The following is a 19,625-nucleotide window of genomic DNA, read 5'->3' on the forward strand; positions in this document are numbered from 1 at the left end:
CCACCTTACTCTGCCTACCTGTCCCCAGGAATTCACCACAGTGGCTCAGCTCAACCCCCTATTTTTTGGTGACACATACCAACCACTAACATCTGTAATGAATAAAGTAATGAGAAGTAACTTCTTTTTCTTTTTTATTCTTTGTGAGGTGACTAAAGGCGATTCAAAATGTAACTGTTCCAAAAACAGGTTAAGCAGTGAAACATCTTCAGAACGGTGGACAGCCATCCAAATGGCTGCTTGAAGGACCATACTCATTTGGGTACAGTGCCAAGATACTCACTGAAAATACATTATAAAGTAATGTAGTTCATATGTTACTAAACTTTAGAGACAAATCAAGATTTTAAAAATCATTTCACGAGAAAACTGTTTGAACTAACACTTCCGCTGTATTTCCAGGGCAACTTTATTTGCTAAAACAAAGGGGTCTAAACCAGCAGCCTCTCCCCACCACCTTACCTGTTATACATATATACATGGACCCGGCTGGCCTGGAGCGCCGAGTCCAGGTGCTGTCGGAGTGCCTCCGTGGTCAGGACATTAGCACCGTCTTCCTTGGGGGTCTGAATCATGAGTTGAGGATTAAACATAGCCTCTTCTCCAATCTTCTGGCGAGTGTAATTTAATTCACGACTTACTCGCCCACCAACTGGTAAACACGTACAGGTTTCAATTAGAACAGCAAAATCCCCACAAATTCACATTCTATTACCTCACTAACAGGAGCAGGGTACACGATAAATGAACTCTGGTCACAGAAATGTATGGCTGATGTCTAAGGGGTAACATTCACTTTATTATGACTGGCGATGTTAACTCTACCAATAACAAACATATAAAAAATACTCACTAAAACCTATTAACAATGGTCCTGCCTGTCACACACGCAAACCTAATGCATGCGTGCTTTGTGCACCTTCTAACTAACACACCATATGTATAAAGGGGGAGGGGGAAGGAAAACTTGAGACACTTTTCCTTGCAGACCAGACCAAATACCCCTGTTACAATTTCTTTCACTTGTATAAACAATGTGCCCCTGCAGCACATTTCAAGATAAATGGCTTCAATTTACACTCTTCTCCTAAATAATCTGGCAAAGGTAACAAGGAAATGTTTCTTCTTGTTGGAAAAAGAAACAAGGAAAGGTGGCAAATGTGTATTTAGCACAAAACTTGCCAGGAGAAGATAAATAATGTGATTTATGTCAGATGCACAAGGGGAAATCCCACTTGAGAAGAACCAAATGTATCAGCCATGGCTGTCTTGGGAGGCCCTGGAACCTGCTCTCTCAGATTCACCTGGTCAGCATCCAGAAAGCACAGGTGCCAGGTTCTGAGTCACCTGGGGGCGGGCTGCCTGTGTTCTGGAAGCTCCCCTGGTGATTCGGAACCCCTGCCCCAGCTTCTCCAGCAGGCGGCCGAAGCTGGGCGTGAGAGAAGCCAGCACAACAAAGCACGAGTAATGTTGTTACTAAAACCTGCTTTTTTGGTCTTCTTCCTCGGGCTCTAAGCTGTATTTCAATTAGGGTTTTAGAACGCGCCAAGCTCAGGATGCTGCACTGTCTGGGACATATGGAGGGAAAGGAGTTTTACTTCTCAACAGGGCCCTGATGGGAGCTGTGAAACGAAGCTCTGGTGAGGCTGCTTTGATTCAACACGGCGAACGGTAAGGACTTTGAGGGAAGGCCCGCAGGGACAGCTAACAGAAGAGAATCCTCGAGCACCCTCACCCCTACACACTCCAGTTCCAAAAGGCACTGTAAGCTGAATGTTTACTGAAAAGCAGGCCTTCAGTTCTATCTTTTAGAAAGAACCCTCAGGGATCATCTTAGCTTTCCCACGAGGAGAAATCCTTTTTCTTCAAGTTTAGTATTCAAGGACATAAACATTTGGTTTGAGCAAGTAAATAAGTACTGGGAACAGCGGGTTGTTTAGTTCTCTTGGCATATTTTATAAACAAGGGAGCAAGCTAAAAAGCAAATAATGCCCTCATTAGGAAAACTAGTCCAGATTCGCAGACTGGCAGAGTCATCTGTGCAGGTTCACGCAGATGGCCAAGGCCACCGTGGAACTCTGTGAGGTGAGGTTGAACATACTGTGGTGTGTTGGAGAGACAAGAGGAAGAGGGAGGGGAGGGGGAGGGGGAGGGAGGTGTAGGAGGAGAGAGAGGGAAATGATCATTGGCTATAAAAACTATTTAGATGCTGCGGAAAACTTTGGCAGATAGCCCAGGGAACTGCTGAGGCCCCAGTAATCAGTTTGAAGTTAAAGACCATAGGAAAAAATAGGAAACAACTTGCAGCAGAGCCGGCATTTACATAAGGCCATAGGCCTTCTCAGGATGCTACATAAAAGCTGCCTGCAGGCAGGGTCTGGCTCCTTCTGGCAGGAATCACTATGTATTATGTCAACCAATTAGTGAACTGAATTACACTCAATCCACATTCTCTAGAGATAGAAAAGCTGTTTGAGGTCCCCCTCCCAAAAAAAGCCAATTATTAGTCCAGAGGTCACTCCTGAAAAGCTACAGAGCTGCACACCAAGGAGCTCCAAATAGCCTTTTTGAAGAAAAGCTCAACTCCTCCTTTTTTCTGGCTATCAGACATCAATGCCCCGTGGCTATCAGACATCAATGCCCCGTGCCTATCAGTCATCTGTACCTGCCTCCTTAAGCACTGGCATAGCACGTGACTTATCATGCTGCTTACAAAGTCGGAACGCCAGGTGAATTCAGACCATGAGGTAGAAACAACCACCACCAAAGCAGGACCATAGACCTCCCCGCGGCCCACTGCCCCCCGGCCCCTGCCTGCCCAGCAGAACGGCTGCCTACAACTATAACCAATAAGGCGATGACCCAGGAGAGAAGTGCACACAGAAATAAAAACCAAATGCAAGGTTCATGCTGCTAAGAACTAACTAAACTCTTCTAGACCAATCTCATAATGGTTCGATTCATTTACCTCAGGGGGTTTCAGAAATGATTCTATTTCCTACAAGATATAAAATGTACCTCAGGGATTCCATAATGTCACCTTTTTAGAGTTTTTAAGATGTATATTTAAATAAACACCTATATTTTAATAAAGGGGTACGTTGAAACAACCAGTTTCAACGAAGACAAGACTATTATCATTCGTAGATCTAGCAACTAGAGTTGAAGGATCCTGAATTCTAGTTTCCACAACCAGCTATGCTGTATCCTACTTTTGAGTACTGTTAAATTAGATTTACTTTTCCATATTACATGACCATATTTTACTTAACACTTCATCTTTTATAAACAAATATGAATGTTTCTGCAAAACTATTCAGTAACTTTTTAAAAAGTTTAGCTGATATCCACTTTCTCTGATAAATAGTTGTAACATGACTCATTCAGCCAGCAAGCATTTGTGGGGTTCATGCTAGGTGCTGTGTATTGGGGTGTGTGGTAGATTAGACAGCTCCAAGAGGCTCGCTGGCCAGTGAAGCAAACAGGCAGTACACAAACAAACCAATGTGGTAGTTTCATGGCATGACAAGTGCTATGGAGGAAATCAAGGTGGCGGTGCCATGTGAGTTACTGGGTGGTGGGGCAGGGGAAAGGCCACTTCAAATGGAGTTGCCAGGGAAGACCTAAGAGGAAGAGATACTTATGTTGACCCTGAAGACCTGGGGAAACAGCATTCTGGCCAGAGGAACTAGCAACCACAAAGTCCTCAGGTTTGGCTTGCAACAGGGAGAGAAAGAAGGCAAGAGTGGCTGGAGCTGGGTGAGACCATAATCGTGTCATTCACTTGGTTGCACTGGTAGACTTGGCTCCTTCTCAGGTGGACCTGTGTCATAAACTGCACAGCATTCATACGCTCTTACATCAGTATTCACCCAAGTCACTCTAGAACAAGCTACCAGGAACAGAAGTCCTTCTGGACAGGGCAGTTTTACAGATTCACTGACTTTTGCGACTCTAGCAAATGCCTATCCTACATCACAGCTGAGTGACAGGCCCCGAGCTTTCCTTATCTTGCCGTCTTCCTTACCACGCAGGAGTGTGAAGCTATGGTCTCAGGAAGCCCTTTCAAGTACTGAAATTACAGGTGTGGTTTGGGGGAAATGGTTTGCTCCCTTCTCTTTACCATTATCAAGGTCAAAGTCCTTTTTTAATTGAAAAGTAATCTCATATTTATGAAATACCGCGTAGTCATTTTTGACTACTGAGCGGAATGACCTGTAAGGTCCAGCATTTGTGATATAGATGTAGGTATACAGCCATGTGAACAGTGGTTATTACTGTGCAGTGGTTTATGAATAATATTTACTCACTTTACTTTTTGGGGTTTATCTCTATTTCTTAATGCTTCTGCAGTAAACACGTATAATTAAAGACCCCCATGTGACAAAAAGAGAAAAATACGAAAGCTACTTGACAGGTATCTGAATTAAAAACAAACTCAATGCAAAAATATTATGCATCTCTATCATATTCTGAAGTCCTCTGATATTTTTTTCCTTCTTCCAAACCGAACAACTGTAACAACAAAATTAACCACCAAGCTTTTTGAACAACACTCAGGAAAACTGTTACTTAGGATCCTGGACACAAAATAAACGTTTACATGTGTGTGGTGCTTTCCACTTGCAAAGCCCTTCACACTCATTATTTACTTATTTTTAAACATTTTGCTTACTGCTACTCCCCAGTCAAGATGGGGCAAGGTGGAATGGACAGGCAATGGGAACAGATATCAGAAGACCTGGGTTCTGAGCCCCAGTCTTGCCACCCGAGGCACTGAAATTTGGGATACAGTTGAGTCTCAGTAACCTTCTGTGTAAAGCGGAATAAAAATGATACCACTAACCTCATAGGATGGTGTGAGCACTGACAATTATATGAAATTTCCCAAACCCTTAACCAGGTGCCAAGTAGGCATCCATTCATTCGTTTATTGCAGGGCATGCATCATCGCCCTTATTTTACAGAGCAGGAAACAGAGCTGCAGAGTTTGGGTGACTTGCCCAAGGTTACCAGCTGATACGAGGTGGAATCAACCTTTAACTCTGAGCCCAACTGTCCTGCAAGCCTCAGGGCTTCCGTGCACCAGCTGAGATTATGAGTTCAGGAGCGCCAAATGACACATACCGGACTAAGTAAGCTCACAGATAAGAGTTTTCAGAATGCACAAAAGTATTGCACAGGACAAATAACTGGTATCTTTATTTAAAGGACAACAATGTTGCCTCTCAGATTGTTCACCACCACTGAAAAGACAGGTTTTTTTCCCATAGGGCCCCATGGGCAGTCGCAGACAGGCCCCGTTTGCCTCTGGTCCTCAGAGGTGCCTGTCTTAGAGGGGGCAGAGAGAATGAGGGCACACAGGGAACAAGCAGCCCTAAGCCTCTTTACCTACAAATTCTGCCATGTTGTTTTCCAGGAATCGGAGGCTTAAACCAATTCTTTGAAAGAGGCAGGGTAAAAAGCATCACTTCTGCTGATCCTTTCCTCTGCAAATCAAACCAAGTATAGTTTTCCAAGGTGAAGAGGGGCCAACATAGGTAGGAAACCATTCCGCTCAGGGGTCCGTACCCCCAGGCCAATGGCATTCCAATCCATGGTAGACACCAGACGGTCCCCATGATGTTCTGCTGGATTGTTCCTCAGCACGGCCTTTCACACAGAGCTTAATAAACATCTGTGGCATTCATGCAAAAAGCTTTTGGCAAAAGCTTATTGTGATTCACATAAAGATGTTCTGAAGGACCAACCAAAGTGTTTTTCACAATAAATTCCAAGTCCTTTCAGGGAGGCACTGTCCGCTGCCCACTCACCTCGGTGCACACTCAGTGTGTCGGATGAATAAATGAATGAACAGCCTCAATACAGAGCCTTGGGAACAGGCAGTCATCTGTATAAGATATTAATTCTCCCCAAAGCCTCAAAAGTCAATCAGTCAAAACAAATGACCCTTTCAGCCTGAAAAGTACCCACTCAGAGTCCAATTAGGAAAATGGGGTCTGTGTATATGCAAGTGGGGCATTTGCATTTGATTAATCCCATGAATTATCTAACAGCCTCTAGACAGATTTTCCCCCCCTTTAGTTGCTTCAGGTCCTTCTTTCAATCTTGTGATTAGTTATTGTGAGCATGAAAAAGTGCAAATCTCTAAAAGGGTGTAACTGTAAAATTATTAGCACCAGCTCATTTTCTAAACTGAAAAAAATGAAGATTCAGTAATTTGGGCAATTGGCTGAGAACTCCTGGGCTGTGAGTTTTAGTCACTCTTCCACCCATCTCTTTTATTCATGACTAGCCAACTGCTGCTTAAGCTTCTGGGCTGTTTTTCTCCTGGTGGGATTGTGCCCTTGGGCGTTGCCATGGGAAAATGCTAGAATCATATAGCCCAAAGAGAGTCTGTCTTCATGAAGTGAACCCAGCGCGATGAAGACAGCAAAAACAAGAGCAGGACAGACACACTGCGACGCCTCCCCAGGGACTGTGAGGGGGGAGGAGGGCCAAGCGCAGTGGCAGTAGCGGCTCTGAGCATGTGCCTGCTACTAGCCCCCGCACCAGCTGTTTGCGGTACCATCTGTTCCCACCCGGGCTGCTTCCTCTGAACGGCGTTCCCTGAAGCCGCCAGCTCGCCCTGTCGGACACGATCAGGTCAGCCCAGCACCCTGCCCACACTGGACCTGCTGCCTGCCACAGCTCCCCCGACCCGGTATTTCTCACAGGGCCACCAGCTCCCAACATGACACTGCATCTGTCAGGAGGCCCATTCTTCACTGGTCACTTGCTGCTGTGGCAAATCAGGGCTGGGGTCAACCCCACCTATGACAGGCTGAGTGAAGTCAAGCCTGCAGAAGGATGTTGCTGGCTTCCAGCAGAATGTGGCAGCGTAGAGCTCGGCTCTATCCCTAACTGCATACTTGCCCGGCTGTGAACTGTCCCAGGTCCTACCGTGATTGCACCCAATTGCTCAAGTGCTACAGGCAGGCAGCTGCAAACCCCAGACCTGTCCTTCAGCAGGAGCTGAGCAAGCCCAGGAGGGTCCGACAGAGCAGCATGCTTGCTCGGAGGCAATGCTGGACCAGGAAGTAGAACCCAGGGACCAAAGACAGCATGCTGTTATCAAGTTCTAAGTTCTTAGTGAAGGCCTCCTCATGTCTTCATAAGGACACAAAGCAACTGAACGACAACAACAAAACCAAACGCTTGCAAGGGCTGTGGGCTCTCTATCTAGTAGTCAGGCTGTTGGATGACATCAACCCCGGTTCCCTTCTCCCAGCTTCTGTGGGGCGGATATCACCTCTCTGCTCTGAACAGTCTTCTTGCCATGATCCAGCCTGGGCCTCTTTTCACTGGCCTCCTGCTTGAGTGGCCTGGGGAGCGGGGAGACAACGTGAGTCCCCACCTTCGCATACAGGCTCCCTGGCCCCTGCGGAACTCCACGCTGGCCCGATTTATCTCCTGCACCGACCCTTCCCTCTGCATCTGTGTGGAGAGACGCATGTCACTGGTCACTTGGGGCCACTTTCATGATTGTGTGGCCATCAGGATTAGCTGGATTAGGGGCTGATGCATAAGGACCCCCTGGTGCTGTGAGGAAGTTTTGTCACTAGGTCAGCATGGTGTGAACTATGTTCTGTCACCACCACCACTCCTAGAGTCACCAACCGAAGAAAAGTGGGGGTGGGGGGAGGGTGGCAGAAAAAATGCTTCCAGAGCAAAAATGCATGAACTCCTCATAGCAATAAATTCCCCCATCATGCATTTCGAAGGACATGAACGACTGAAGACTGTCTCCCTTTTAATCAAGAAACCTACAGGATTCTTTTCTTACCCATAAAGAATTTCATGGGTCTGAGAGTGGCGGTAGGTGGGATGGTAAGCATAGCTGCCATAAGACACAAGGGAACTTCTATTCTAGCCCTTTGCTAAAGCCAGTCAAGCAGTTTGGGAAGAGAGTCAAACTGTTGGAACCTTATTATGTTCAAGGCGAACTAACACCTCCACAATGGTCAATTCTCATTCTTCTAAAGATGCTTGCACTAGCTCACCTAAGGGGGATTCCCCTGTTTAATTAGAAGGAAAACAATATGGACAGGAACAGTGGAGGGGATGGGAGGGGGGCAGGGGGAACAAGAGGATGAGGAGAAAACCAGAGGCACAACTCTTAACTCCTTTTAAAAATTCACTAACTGAAAGTTTTCCTCCCAGGAAATCATTTGGCCCATTCACCTACCCCAACCTCCCATCCTGGCCGCCACTCATGTGGACCCTGCATGAAGTAAACACAATTTGTAGAGAAAGTAATGGGATTTCTGCAAGTGTGTGTGAGTGTGTGTGTGTGTGTGTGTGTGTGTGTTTTATAGAATAGTCCCTCTTGCACAGAATCGGGCTGTCCCATCAAAGCCGTATCTGTTATATTTCTGTCTTTCTCTTCTGTTTGGCGTATTCACCAACAAGAGAAAAGGAGGTAAGCTTTGGCGGCCCTGACCTGCAGCTGGAACACAATACTTTCGCACAGCCCTGCCGACCCCTGACATAAATTTTACACCGCAGCTGGCATTTACACACTCAGCATTACCATATGTATAGCTGCTCGGTGCTAATTATGCTAATCACCTGTCTAACTCGCTGCTGCGAAAAATGGTTGTATTTAGCAGTCCAGTGCCTACCAATGCAGCTTACTGTGTGGCTGAAATGTACATTCAGACGGCCCTGAATGGCAAGATTTTTCCACGTTGCTGGCTACATTCAGGCCTCAGAAAAATTTATTCAAGTCAACTGGTTTCGGTCCGCAACAAAAAAGTTACGAGAAAAAAGTGAGTGTGTTCTTGCCCTAACATTCTGGATCTGCTTGCAAGCAAAATGATAAATCAATTGGTGTGGGAAACAAAAAGGGAGAGAGATTTCTTTTGGGAGCCATGTGAAACTGTAGCCTATTTAAAAAAAAAAAAAAGAAAAAAAAAGGGTCATCCTATTCCCCAAATCTCTAGAAAGAGCAGTTAATAGATATTTAGCCCTAATCCCAATTCTCTCAAATTGCAAGCTTTGTTTGCAATTAAGCAAGGTATTAAACATGTGCAGTTTTTTGCTGGATCATGTGTGACAAAAATGATGGTATCGTTTTTTAACTTATTACAACACTGTATGAACCTCATGGGGAAAAAATCAGGTAAGAGGAAAGGAATGATGTCTTAGGTAGTCTCGGAAAATTATTTCATTACTTTATCTTTTAGAAAGCTTCTACTTAAAAAGACACTGTGTGATATTTACATCTATTTTGTGAAGTTTTCTGGCTTCTCCACTAAAGGAGCAAAAGAAATCAAGGGAATAGGGGTGGGAAAGATGGGAGAATTCAAAATAAGAAAAAAAGTGGTTGGGGAGGGATGGAGGGAGGGAGGGAGGGAGAGAGAGTAAAAAAGTCTACATTTTCCTTAACCTCAAAATTCCTGTTTTTATCATCAATGTTTCTTAAAGCAATTTTCTCAGATCATTCTATAGAATGGATTTCTAAAATCAAGATAATATTATTACAGGTTGTTTTAACAATTCCCCAAGTCCAAACTGAAACCCCATTTCCTCCTAACTCACAAAATACTTCCCTATTAATTTTTAAAAACCCTGAATCTAGTCATCGTAAGGACTGCTTAGTATTTGATTACTTGCGTGTACAGATATGTCTAGGCATTCCAATTTCCACAGCACATAAGACACATTCTACTGGAGGGATGGCCCAAAGTGCTTAGTTACTTTCTCACCTCTAAATGATCATCATTAGATTCTTTATTTAAATTTAGAAACTGGAAGCAAACTGGAAGGCCATTCATTTTGCAGGGTAACTTGGGTTACCCTCCCCCCAATGCTGCAAAACACCAGAGCAGCTCTGTGATAAATCTCAGGTTTACACACAGAAGGTGGACCGACCCAGCAGGAAGGGGCTGTGAAAGAAGCTGGCCTCTCCTTGCCTTGCTTCACTCAGCTTTCAATTTAACTCACAGCTGATAAAAAGGGTGATGCTCATAGTAACTTGAAGATGCCGCTCTGAAGACAACAGCTTTCTTCCTAGCAGCTCACCCCACCATTCTGTTCTACATTTGATAAACTTATCTGACCCAATGAAGCAACATTATCCAAGCCACATCTTGCTCTCTTTGGCATCCCAATTCAAGTTGCTTTTCCTTGCCCGTACAAAGTATTAATTCAACTGGGTTTTTGTAGTTTCAAATCTTGACTATGCAGCCAAAAATACAAATGACACAATCACCACTGTGCTCAATGCAGAGGGCTTACCCCTCTCATTCCCTCTCAATCTCCTGCTCTTCTTAAACAGAAGATGGACCACCCTGCCTCATGGCACAGAGCAGTGTTTACATTGCAGTACTTGACTGTGTAATACATCTGGCATTTTTGGGCAGGATTCCTGAGCTAGGGGCCAGAAGCCCTTAAGCAATGATTTAAGGGGAAAAAATCGTGCATATGTACTTAACAAAGCCCACTTCCAGTTCCTTTTGCTTACTTTCCTACATGTTTCATCAATAACTGAAGACGATCCTGGTTGATGAATTGGGGACGTCTACTGTTTTTCATTTATTTTAACTCTAATAAATAAAGCTTGTGCCGCGGTATGGAGGCTTGCTTCTCACTAGCCTTGCCTTCATAGCCAGTTTTGGGACCCACAGGCAGTGTGGATTATTTGGGCCAACTCACACCTGGGTTTCTGGATTGGTAATAAGGCCCTGCCGCCACATTATAAACCTCTCCAACAACACACTTGTCACTCATTAGCAGGTACCTGACTGCCCACCAACAATAGTTTCCTTAACACATGACAGCTGTTTTTCCAACTATGCTCTAAACCCCCAATACAACAAAATGGTCACAGTCCTGAAGGAACTGAGGACAGGATGCATATTTCTGTACATACGACTCCCCAAATCTCCACAATGGTCAAGCAGTTTCTCAATGGCAGCATTCTAATGATTTGAAAGGCTTATTTCTTCTGTCAAACTTAAAGATACATGTAGAAAAACTGAGATATTGCAGTGTAAAGGAAACAACAATCCTAAATCCAGTTTAAGAGGGAAAAAAAAATCTAAGAAGTATTACCATAAAGCACCTAAATTCAGAGTTTGGAAGCAAAGAGTAAAAAAAGTGTTTATATTTTGGTGGCCCTGATGATGTCTCTGTAGTCAAGGGAGGTTTCCACTGAGAAAATCCCAAGGAGCGTCCTTCCTCCTGGACTGCCAGAAACGCCTTCATGAGCAAAGCTGTCTGCTTTCTGGGACGTCAACTGACATTTCTCATGTGGATGGACCATCTAATACTGTGGCATCTGCCAAAATTTGGATGTGGAAACCTGTCCTCTTCCATCTCGATCTAAGCTCCATGTTCCCTTTGGTTTTGATGTGGGTTTCACCCAGGGAAAGCCTGAAGGTGAAACACCTGGGCTGGAATGTCACGGTGCACGTTTCACTTACTATCTCAGAAATGCTATGGGGCCCAATTCTTCCACATTTCATATGGTACATTAAGCACAGGGGACCGAGACTTGTTTCACAGTCCACATGTCAATGGATTCTAAAGTTACGTCAAAAGCTCATTAAAATGCCATGACTCTTCAATAGGGGAAGCACATCTGCTGATAAGACCCCATCAAAGAGTATGGTCTTGAAACAAACCCTCACCAACCTACGAACCCCAAGGATGCAAATGGCAGCTCTGCATCTAGAATCTCCTACAGCTGATTTGAAATAATACATTTACTAATTTCTCCCTGTCAGTTTGTGATTAACCAGATTTACTACCATTTCAGATTTCACACTAGTAAATCCAGAGATCCACTGCGAGGAAATGATTTGGGCAGTTTATGAATAGGTGGGTAGAAGGAAGGGTGGGAGGCAGAGGGAGAGAAGAGAGGAGGGGAGATGAGCAAAGGGATATAGGTGAGGGAGGAGGGAAGGAGAATGGAGAAAAGGTTCTGGGAACAGGTGAGCAGCAAAGGAGATAACAGTATTATACTAATAGAAAAACAGTGCTAAGTTAAAATACTGTATTTCTGCAAAGTGGCTTCTATTAAATCTGGTCTCCTTTCAAATAATTTAAAATATTTCCATACTTGTTTTTAAAGCCAAAAAAAATTTTTTTTTAAATAAAACATCCCCCTCCTCTCAACCAGTTGAATAGACTGCTCCTCAGGGGCTAAATCTGGGCAGATTGCTGGCATGGACAAAGTGTGTGTGAGGGGGGGAGCCATATCAATGGCCCCTTCCACTGCATCATAATTGTGACCCCCCCCCAGTAAGAGGAGGAGGGCAGACAAGTTACAGCTCAGCCGGAGTGGACAGAGCTCCAGGGGTCACAGGGAGGTCAACTTTGAAGGAGAAATCCCAATGAAATATAAACATGGCATTGTGGAAACCAGACAAATCTCCCATAGCTTGTCCAGCCTGCGTTAATCTCGCCATCAGCTGTGGCGCATAATGCAAACAAACCGATCCAGCGGTTCATACATCTGGAAACTGTCATCTTCTGGAGCCTCCAAGCAGCGTTCCGTGTATCTGAAACACCCCCTCACCCAACCCGACTTCTAAACTTGTCGGCAGGCAGCAAAGAGATATGATGATTCACAGGGTCAACTACCCTGGGAAGAAGGCATCTGAGGCTACTTGTTATTTTTAAAGCAATTATTGTTGGGCATTAATTTTTTTTATCATTTTTCTCCAGATATGAAAGATATGCCACAATTGCTTCCACCTGTATGTATGTGCCCACTATCAGAATCTAATCAATAACTATCTAAAAAGCATATTCTTGACTTTAAAAAGTGCCTAGGCAACCAAGGAGCAGCAAGGAGCTTCTGTATTTCATTCTTTTTGTCCCTTGTGACATGCCCAAAACCCCAAACTGACAGCCCCAGAAAGCAGAAACTGGGTGATAACCTTGGAAAGGGCAGTAAGAGCAGGGCCCACGCACCACCTGTCTGAGTGACATGCCTCAGTCCCTTGCTGTCTCTTTGGTTCTGCTGCATAAGAGCAAGCACCTGGGGAAAAGCGGTGTGTGACAGGAACATCTGGAGAACTAGACCACCAAAGAGCCAATGTCCTACGTGGGCTTCGGAAAGGAGCCGTTACTGCAGTATGAACAAAGTCCAGTGGTGTCTTTTATCGCTTTTTACAAAGTCACGTTCATGCTAAAAACCTTCAGCCTACTGTGTTTGAAATGCACCGAAGTCTATCTGCAAAATTAAGTTACCTGAAGGAAAAGGAATAAAAATTATTCGAATATAACACTTCTCCTTTCTTCTATGCCTACCCCCACCCACTCTCTCTCAACTTCATGATGTTTTTATTTGCTATGTAATGTAATTCTAAGAATCATCAAAAATTTAAATTATTTGCATGAAAAAAGTTAGTTACCTGGGTCAGTAAATACCGGGATGGGGAGGGAGGGGCATCTTGAAAATAAAACTTTTGCATTTATAGCAATGCTTCAGCAGCCACAACTCTGTCATAATAAAAGCCTTCCATCTGCACAGCATGGGGCTTCCAATTGAAATCTATTATCTAAACCAGTGGTTCTCAACTGGGGCAATTTTGCACTGCCCCCCCCATACATTTGACAACGACTAGAACATGCTGTCACAACTGGGAGAGTGCTACTGGCATCTAGTGGGTAGAATCCAGGGATGCTACTAAACATCCTACAATGCACAGGACAGCTCCCACAACAGAGAATTATCCAGCCCAAAATGTCAATAGTGAGAAACCTTGCTCTAAACTGAAAAGGATGGTGAAGCTCAATTATCTCCTCTAACTGCCTGACTTGGAGCCAAGAACACCGAAGGCTTATGTTAGCAACTACAAACTCTAGCTACAAACTCGAGAGCACTTAGAAACATCAAGCAAGCATTTTTTAACAAAACTTACCATTTCCCTTAAAAAAACAATCAGTCACAATTTGTGTCCTCTCTTGATACTGGCCTCCAGAGATGTTAATAACCAAACACAAGGCAATATGGATTCATTTCAAGGCTGTTAGTTTTTGCAGTAAAGGAGGCTGGGGGCTGGGCAAGCTTTGAGAATAAAACCAAAAAGCTCAAAAAGATAAATGAACATTCTGTCACTGGAGAATCATGACAATAAACTTGTGTCTGAGAGAGGGCTGGAGTGGGGGGTAGATATTCAGTGAGGCAGAAGCATAAAAGTGCTAAGCAAAAATGAAAAGCCAACAGAGAAATGGGCAAGGTTAAAAAGAAGGCATTTCCCTTCTATGCCCAAAAGGATGAGAAGCACTCTGGTACCAGGGAGGGCGCTGGAGGCCAAATACACCAGTGTAAATCTTGAGGCAGGCAAAGAACGGCTAAAAGGAAGAGCTGGCAGCCCCCTCAGCCAAACACCCTGCACACATCAGAGACCTTCCTGCTATGCATCTGGACGTTCCAAGCCTCAAGGCTTTCCACATCAAACCTGATGCCCCAACCAAAGGCAAGCACTGGGAGTTCTCCCAGAGGCCACACCCCTGTCCTCTGTGCCTTTGCCCAGGCTGTTCCTTTGGCCTGGAATGCCCCACCACCCTCACCTCTCCAGCCCTGGTCCTGACTCAGTCACCCTCCCTCAGGGCTGTCCTGGAAGGTGCCCCTGCCATCCTGCCACTTGTCTGTGTGTCCGGTGGGTGGAAGTCCTCTGAATGTATCTGGGTATAGATGTACACAGTTGCCTTTGTGTTTGTGTATATGTATGTCAATTTTTTACCCACAGGAGAAATAACATTTTCCAAACTGTCCCTCAGCATTCTCTCCCCTTAAAATCTCTTATGCTTTCCTTTCTTCTGTTGCTTTTTAACTAAGGAAATATCCAACCTCTATGCATTTGGTTTATTTAGTGTAGCAACCACACGTGTTTATGTCCAGAACATCTGCAGTCTCTGTTAAGAAAAGACCATCTAACAGACTTCTTTGCTGATAGCGATGAAGAATTTATCTGACGTTAAAGTACACAATGAACCTAAATTCCACATTGCTTCTCATTCTACTCTACTAAAGTCTAGGATAGCAGAGCATTCTTACTCTGAAAAGTAAATGCTTCCACTACTTGCTGTTAACAAGAACACTAAGCTCACTCTGTCAGGAACAAGACTTCCTCATTGTTACCTCTACTCTGAATTTAAATTAAAATTATAAAATGGTATGGTGGCCTCCCTGGTTGGGTTCACTTGCATTTATGAAACTGTCGCTTCTTCTACAGGGGAAGAACCTAGCATGCAATTAATGAATGAATGAATGAGAAATCAAGGTCGGGGCAACAGGAGACCAGGTTTACTTAAGCCACTAATAGGCAAAGTGGACATGGAGACATAGAGGATCCATAGTTTCTCATTTGTAAAATGGGACAATAATTCACTTACAAGGTAAAAATGCTACATAGGTTATCACGTTATAAAAATAAAAATAATAATAGATAGCTACTTTACTGAGTGGTAAGGCATGTCATAATATATAATAAATGGTAAGGGTAGCTGCTCAATAAGTGATAGTATTGAGTAAATAATACTTGGCCAAAGAACCAGTGTGCCACACTGAAACTGGCAAAACAGAACGGGAAGGAAAATAGCTCAGAGGCCCAAAGTAGGCAAAATGAGTCTTATCTCAGGTGTGTCACTCCCCAACACTCAGTCACTAAGCTAGAGCCCAAGTGAGAAAGCTAATAAGCAGGTTTCTCCTCCCGGGACTTGACGTGAGTTGTGTAATGCAAAAACATAGTTAATTCTAGAAATATTTATAAAATGTTACATAAATAAGTTACATTAGCTCTCTTTTTTTTTACATTCGTTCTCTTTAAACTTATTAACAATCTACTGAAAAGTCTTGCTCAAAACAACAAGATACAGTCTTTTGTCATCATCATGACACCCAACAAATCTGTTGGCCCAAGTAGCAGAAAGTGAACATTTGGAGAGAGCTGGGAGCCCCCTTTGCTCATCACCTGCTCTGTCTTAGAACCTGTGGTAGCTCCCCACAGTCTAGTCAATCACATTGTTTCCAAACTGCAGTCCTGTGCTCCAGGGCCCAACCTGCTGCCCAGGGCCCAATGGAGCCACTGCACCCTATCCCTGCCACACTGGGGATCTCCCACTGCCGGCTGTCCACTCAAGCTTGGGCCTTTGCTTGACCCCCTTCCTGAGCTCTTGCCTACAACTCCCTCCCTCCTCCACTCTGTAGGTCGCTCCAATTTGCCTCACCACTTCCATGGAAGCTTCTTCCTTTTTCCATTTAACTTTCATGGCTTACTGCAATTGTGAGCTCAAATTTAGTGCAAGTCTGACATTCAACTCTAGTAGTTTGAAGTGCATGAATTTGTGCGCTTGGAGTGCCTCACATCTTTAGTGTCACTTACAGTGCCTGGACAGTGCTAGGGCCATTATAGATGCTCAGTAAACTTGCAGCTAGGACATCACAGGTGCTTATTAAAACCCTTCGTTATCTATCAATGACAATGAGGTGCTGAGTTGAGGTAAATTACCCCATGGATTCAATCCAAAGAACACTTGTATTAATTACCAAGCTTCTTAAGGCAAGAATGTTTTCTGGTCTTAATTATTTAAACTATTATTTTGTCACTACTCAACGGAAGACACCACCATATTCTTGCAAAACACTGAAAGCTGAATCTTCACAAACAAGGCAAGATTAACAAAATATTCTCCAAGGTTAGTTCTCCAGCAGCATTGAGAGGGATCAATTATGCAATTATGCATGCAACTCTTAGGCTTCCAAATTCTGTCTTAGATAGCTTTCACTAGGAATGCCTCAGATATTCTGGTGTGATATATCTACATAATTACGGCAATCCTTCCCTTCCCAGCTCATCGTAAGAGATTCCCTAAGCAGTGTTTAGGGGTTAAAATGTTTCCAAACAGCAACTCTGTTACTTTCCAAAAACAATAAAAAAACAACGAACAGAAAATAAAAACAACCGCTCCTAAAACAAAACCCCTGAATCAAGAGAGTCACCAGAAAAAAAAAATGTAAAATGTTTCCGTCTGGGGTGCCAGGGGTGGGAGGTGTGATCTATTTTAAATTTACAACCACTTAAAAAAGGGTTCAAGAACCCCCAAATTGAGGAATGTGGATAAAAGACTGGCATAACCCCTAGGAGAGCTCCTGCGGCCCCTCCCTCCAAACCCGCTTTCTTAAAACACATTTATTCTTTCAGCCTCTAAAACGCAGCCTTCCCCCAGCATAATTCCATTTTAAAAGCCCCCACCCGCGAGGAAACATTAATCTACTTTGCAAACAAGCGTTCTAGTCTGTGCTTTACTGCTTTTTTTCCAACTCCTTTCCCCCCACCCCCCCCCCTTTTTTTGTACCTTGAGACAAATGTTTTTTTCCCCAAGAGTTGAAAGCTGTCCAAAAACAGGACCACACACGCCGCCGCCTCCGCAGGCCCGCGCTGTGCCCGCCCCCCGCCCTCCGCACGGCGGTCGCGGCCGCCGGGGGCGCGCACACTCCCTCCAGCCGGAGGGGTGGCCTCTCTCTGCACCCCCCCCCGCCCTCCTTTCTCTTTGGACGCGGTGGGTGGGGGTGGGGGAGGGAAGGAAACCGAGGAGTACAGCCCGGAGTCGAGAGGCCTTCCTCTGGCCGCGTCTCGGCGCGCGACGGAAGCGAGCGGCGGTGGCGGCGGGACCTGGGGGCCCCCCCGGCCTTGCGGAGTGGTCTGTCCCGCGGAGGGGCCCCCGCGCCCCCGCCGGCCCGCCCTCGCCACTCTCTCCCACAACACCTCGCAAAGCGCAGCGCCCCGAGTAGATTACAGCGCGGCCTTTGTCGGGCGGGCCTGGCTCCCGGCCAGGCGCCCAAACAATAAACAATTCCCCCTGTTGCGGGCAGGGGGTTTTCGCTCTTCACAGAAGGGATCTAGGTGTATGCTGGCAAATATCTTCATCAATTGGAAGGAAGGGCAGGGGGCCCGGGGTGGGGGACGAGAGGGCGCTGCGGCGGGCGCTGGATCTCTTACCTTCCACCCACAGCTCCTCCACGTTGGTCTCGAGATTAGCTGCCTTTAATCCCACAGCGAAGGCCCCAAATATGAGGAGGCCTACAACCAAGAACTTGCCGCAGTTTTTTTGAATGTAACAACCCAGTTTAAATAGGAGTCTCTGAAACTTCGCTCTCAGCCACAGCGGCGCTTTCCGGCCAGTAGCTTTCCCCTGAGGATGAAGCAGAAAGGAGGAGTGAGCGCCGGGGAGTCGCGGCCCGCGCGCCCACGCCAGCTTCCGCGCACCCGCCCGGCATCCCGCGACAGCCGTGAGAGGTGCCCTTTGGGCTGGACCCCAGGTCGGCCCAAGGAAACACGAGCGGCGTGGGGGGGCCTGGTCTTAAATCAAAGTCAGGCTGCAGCGTGGCAGCTGCACCTTGGTCACAGCAGGGGCGCCCCCCCGCGCGGCCTTCGTAGCATCCCCGAGTGTGACTTGGAGGTCTGGGAGGAGGGGCTGCAAGAACAAGGGGAAGCCGAGGCAAAGAGGAGAGACACCATTCAACACAGGCAATATTCACACCAACCTGGGAAGGGAGGGTCTGCGTAAACCCCGCGATGGAGCCCAATGTTTATGAACCAGCAAACCACGGCGCCCTTCCCTGCAAGTCCTGCCCCAGCCTTCACCCTTCTCGGGGTGCTCCGGCGAGGACAGAGGCTGGGGGACGAGAGCACTTTGGGAACAACGTTTGGCGGGCTCCCGCATCCTGATCCCCCGCCCGACGTGGTAGTAAATTGGGATACACGTGGTGAGCGTGGGCGCCGGAGCTCACTCGCGACGTATTTCCATAGCGTTGGGAGACGCCGTGTGAGCTGAATTAGGAAGTGGGGCAGCCATCTGCAACTTACGACAATATTTGTGATCGGAAGAGGGCAGCCACATGGATCTTTCCCTCCTCTCCCTTCCCTTCTGGTTAAACGTGAAAAGCAGCAGAATGCACAGGGGAAGAGCCTGGGCCGACGCAGGCGGGGGTCCTGGCTGGGCGCTGGCTGCTCCCGGCGGTGGCGTTTCCCCGGCGCTGGCCGCGGCCCCGGCCGGCCCCTGTCTGGGTGCTCGCCTTCCCCGGATTCCACACATTTCAGCGAACCTCGTAAACACAATGAACCCGGCCGCTCGGCAGACCCGCACCGCGGATTTAAGGTGGCAATTTGTTTACAACTTTCCCTTTCCCCACAGGCTCTGAGAAGAAGTGGCTCAAAAACTGGAAAAGAAGAGGGGAGATACCCTCTTGCGAGGATAATTTTTAAGGGAGCAGAGATTTCATGCTCAACAAAAGCAAAACCGGCTGCCAAAAAAGGAAACCACCTTTATTTCGGCTCCCTCTCCCCCCGCCTCGCTCCACTCCGCCTCCCCCTCCAAGAGGTTAAGAAATGTGGCAGTATTACAGGGGTTTAGGCTGCAAATAGGGGCAGGGGCGCGGGAGTAGGGGGTTCAGGAGCAGGGGGCACAGGGCAGTGCCGCGCTGCGGCGGCCCTGGAGGTGGTCCACTGTGGACCTCTTTCCAGTGCTCCGGAAAAGGCACGCCGGGGAGGGCGCGTGCACACACACACACACACACACACACACACACACACACCCTCCACCCCCCACCCCCTGCGGACTTCAGA

The 19,625-nt window shown here is 46.2% G+C and overlaps 1 protein-coding gene across 2 annotated transcripts in view; it reads right to left on the bottom strand.

The window, feature by feature from the left end:
• Nucleotides 1–19,625, bottom strand: part of PTCH1 (patched 1) — a 58,335-nt gene that overhangs the window by 38,230 nt on the left and 480 nt on the right. For both annotated transcript variants that reach the window (XM_060155376.1, XM_060155377.1), the window contains exons 2-3: nucleotides 18,000–18,192; nucleotides 463–652 (exon numbers count right to left, since the gene is read on the bottom strand). In XM_060155376.1, the coding sequence (XP_060011359.1) occupies nucleotides 463–652; nucleotides 18,000–18,192 (383 nt within the window). The remainder of the gene's footprint in view (nucleotides 1–462; nucleotides 653–17,999; nucleotides 18,193–19,625) is intronic.

Source organism: Lagenorhynchus albirostris, chromosome 7, assembly GCF_949774975.1.
Source record: "Lagenorhynchus albirostris chromosome 7, mLagAlb1.1, whole genome shotgun sequence".
Taxonomy (NCBI): Eukaryota; Metazoa; Chordata; class Mammalia; order Artiodactyla; family Delphinidae; genus Lagenorhynchus; species Lagenorhynchus albirostris.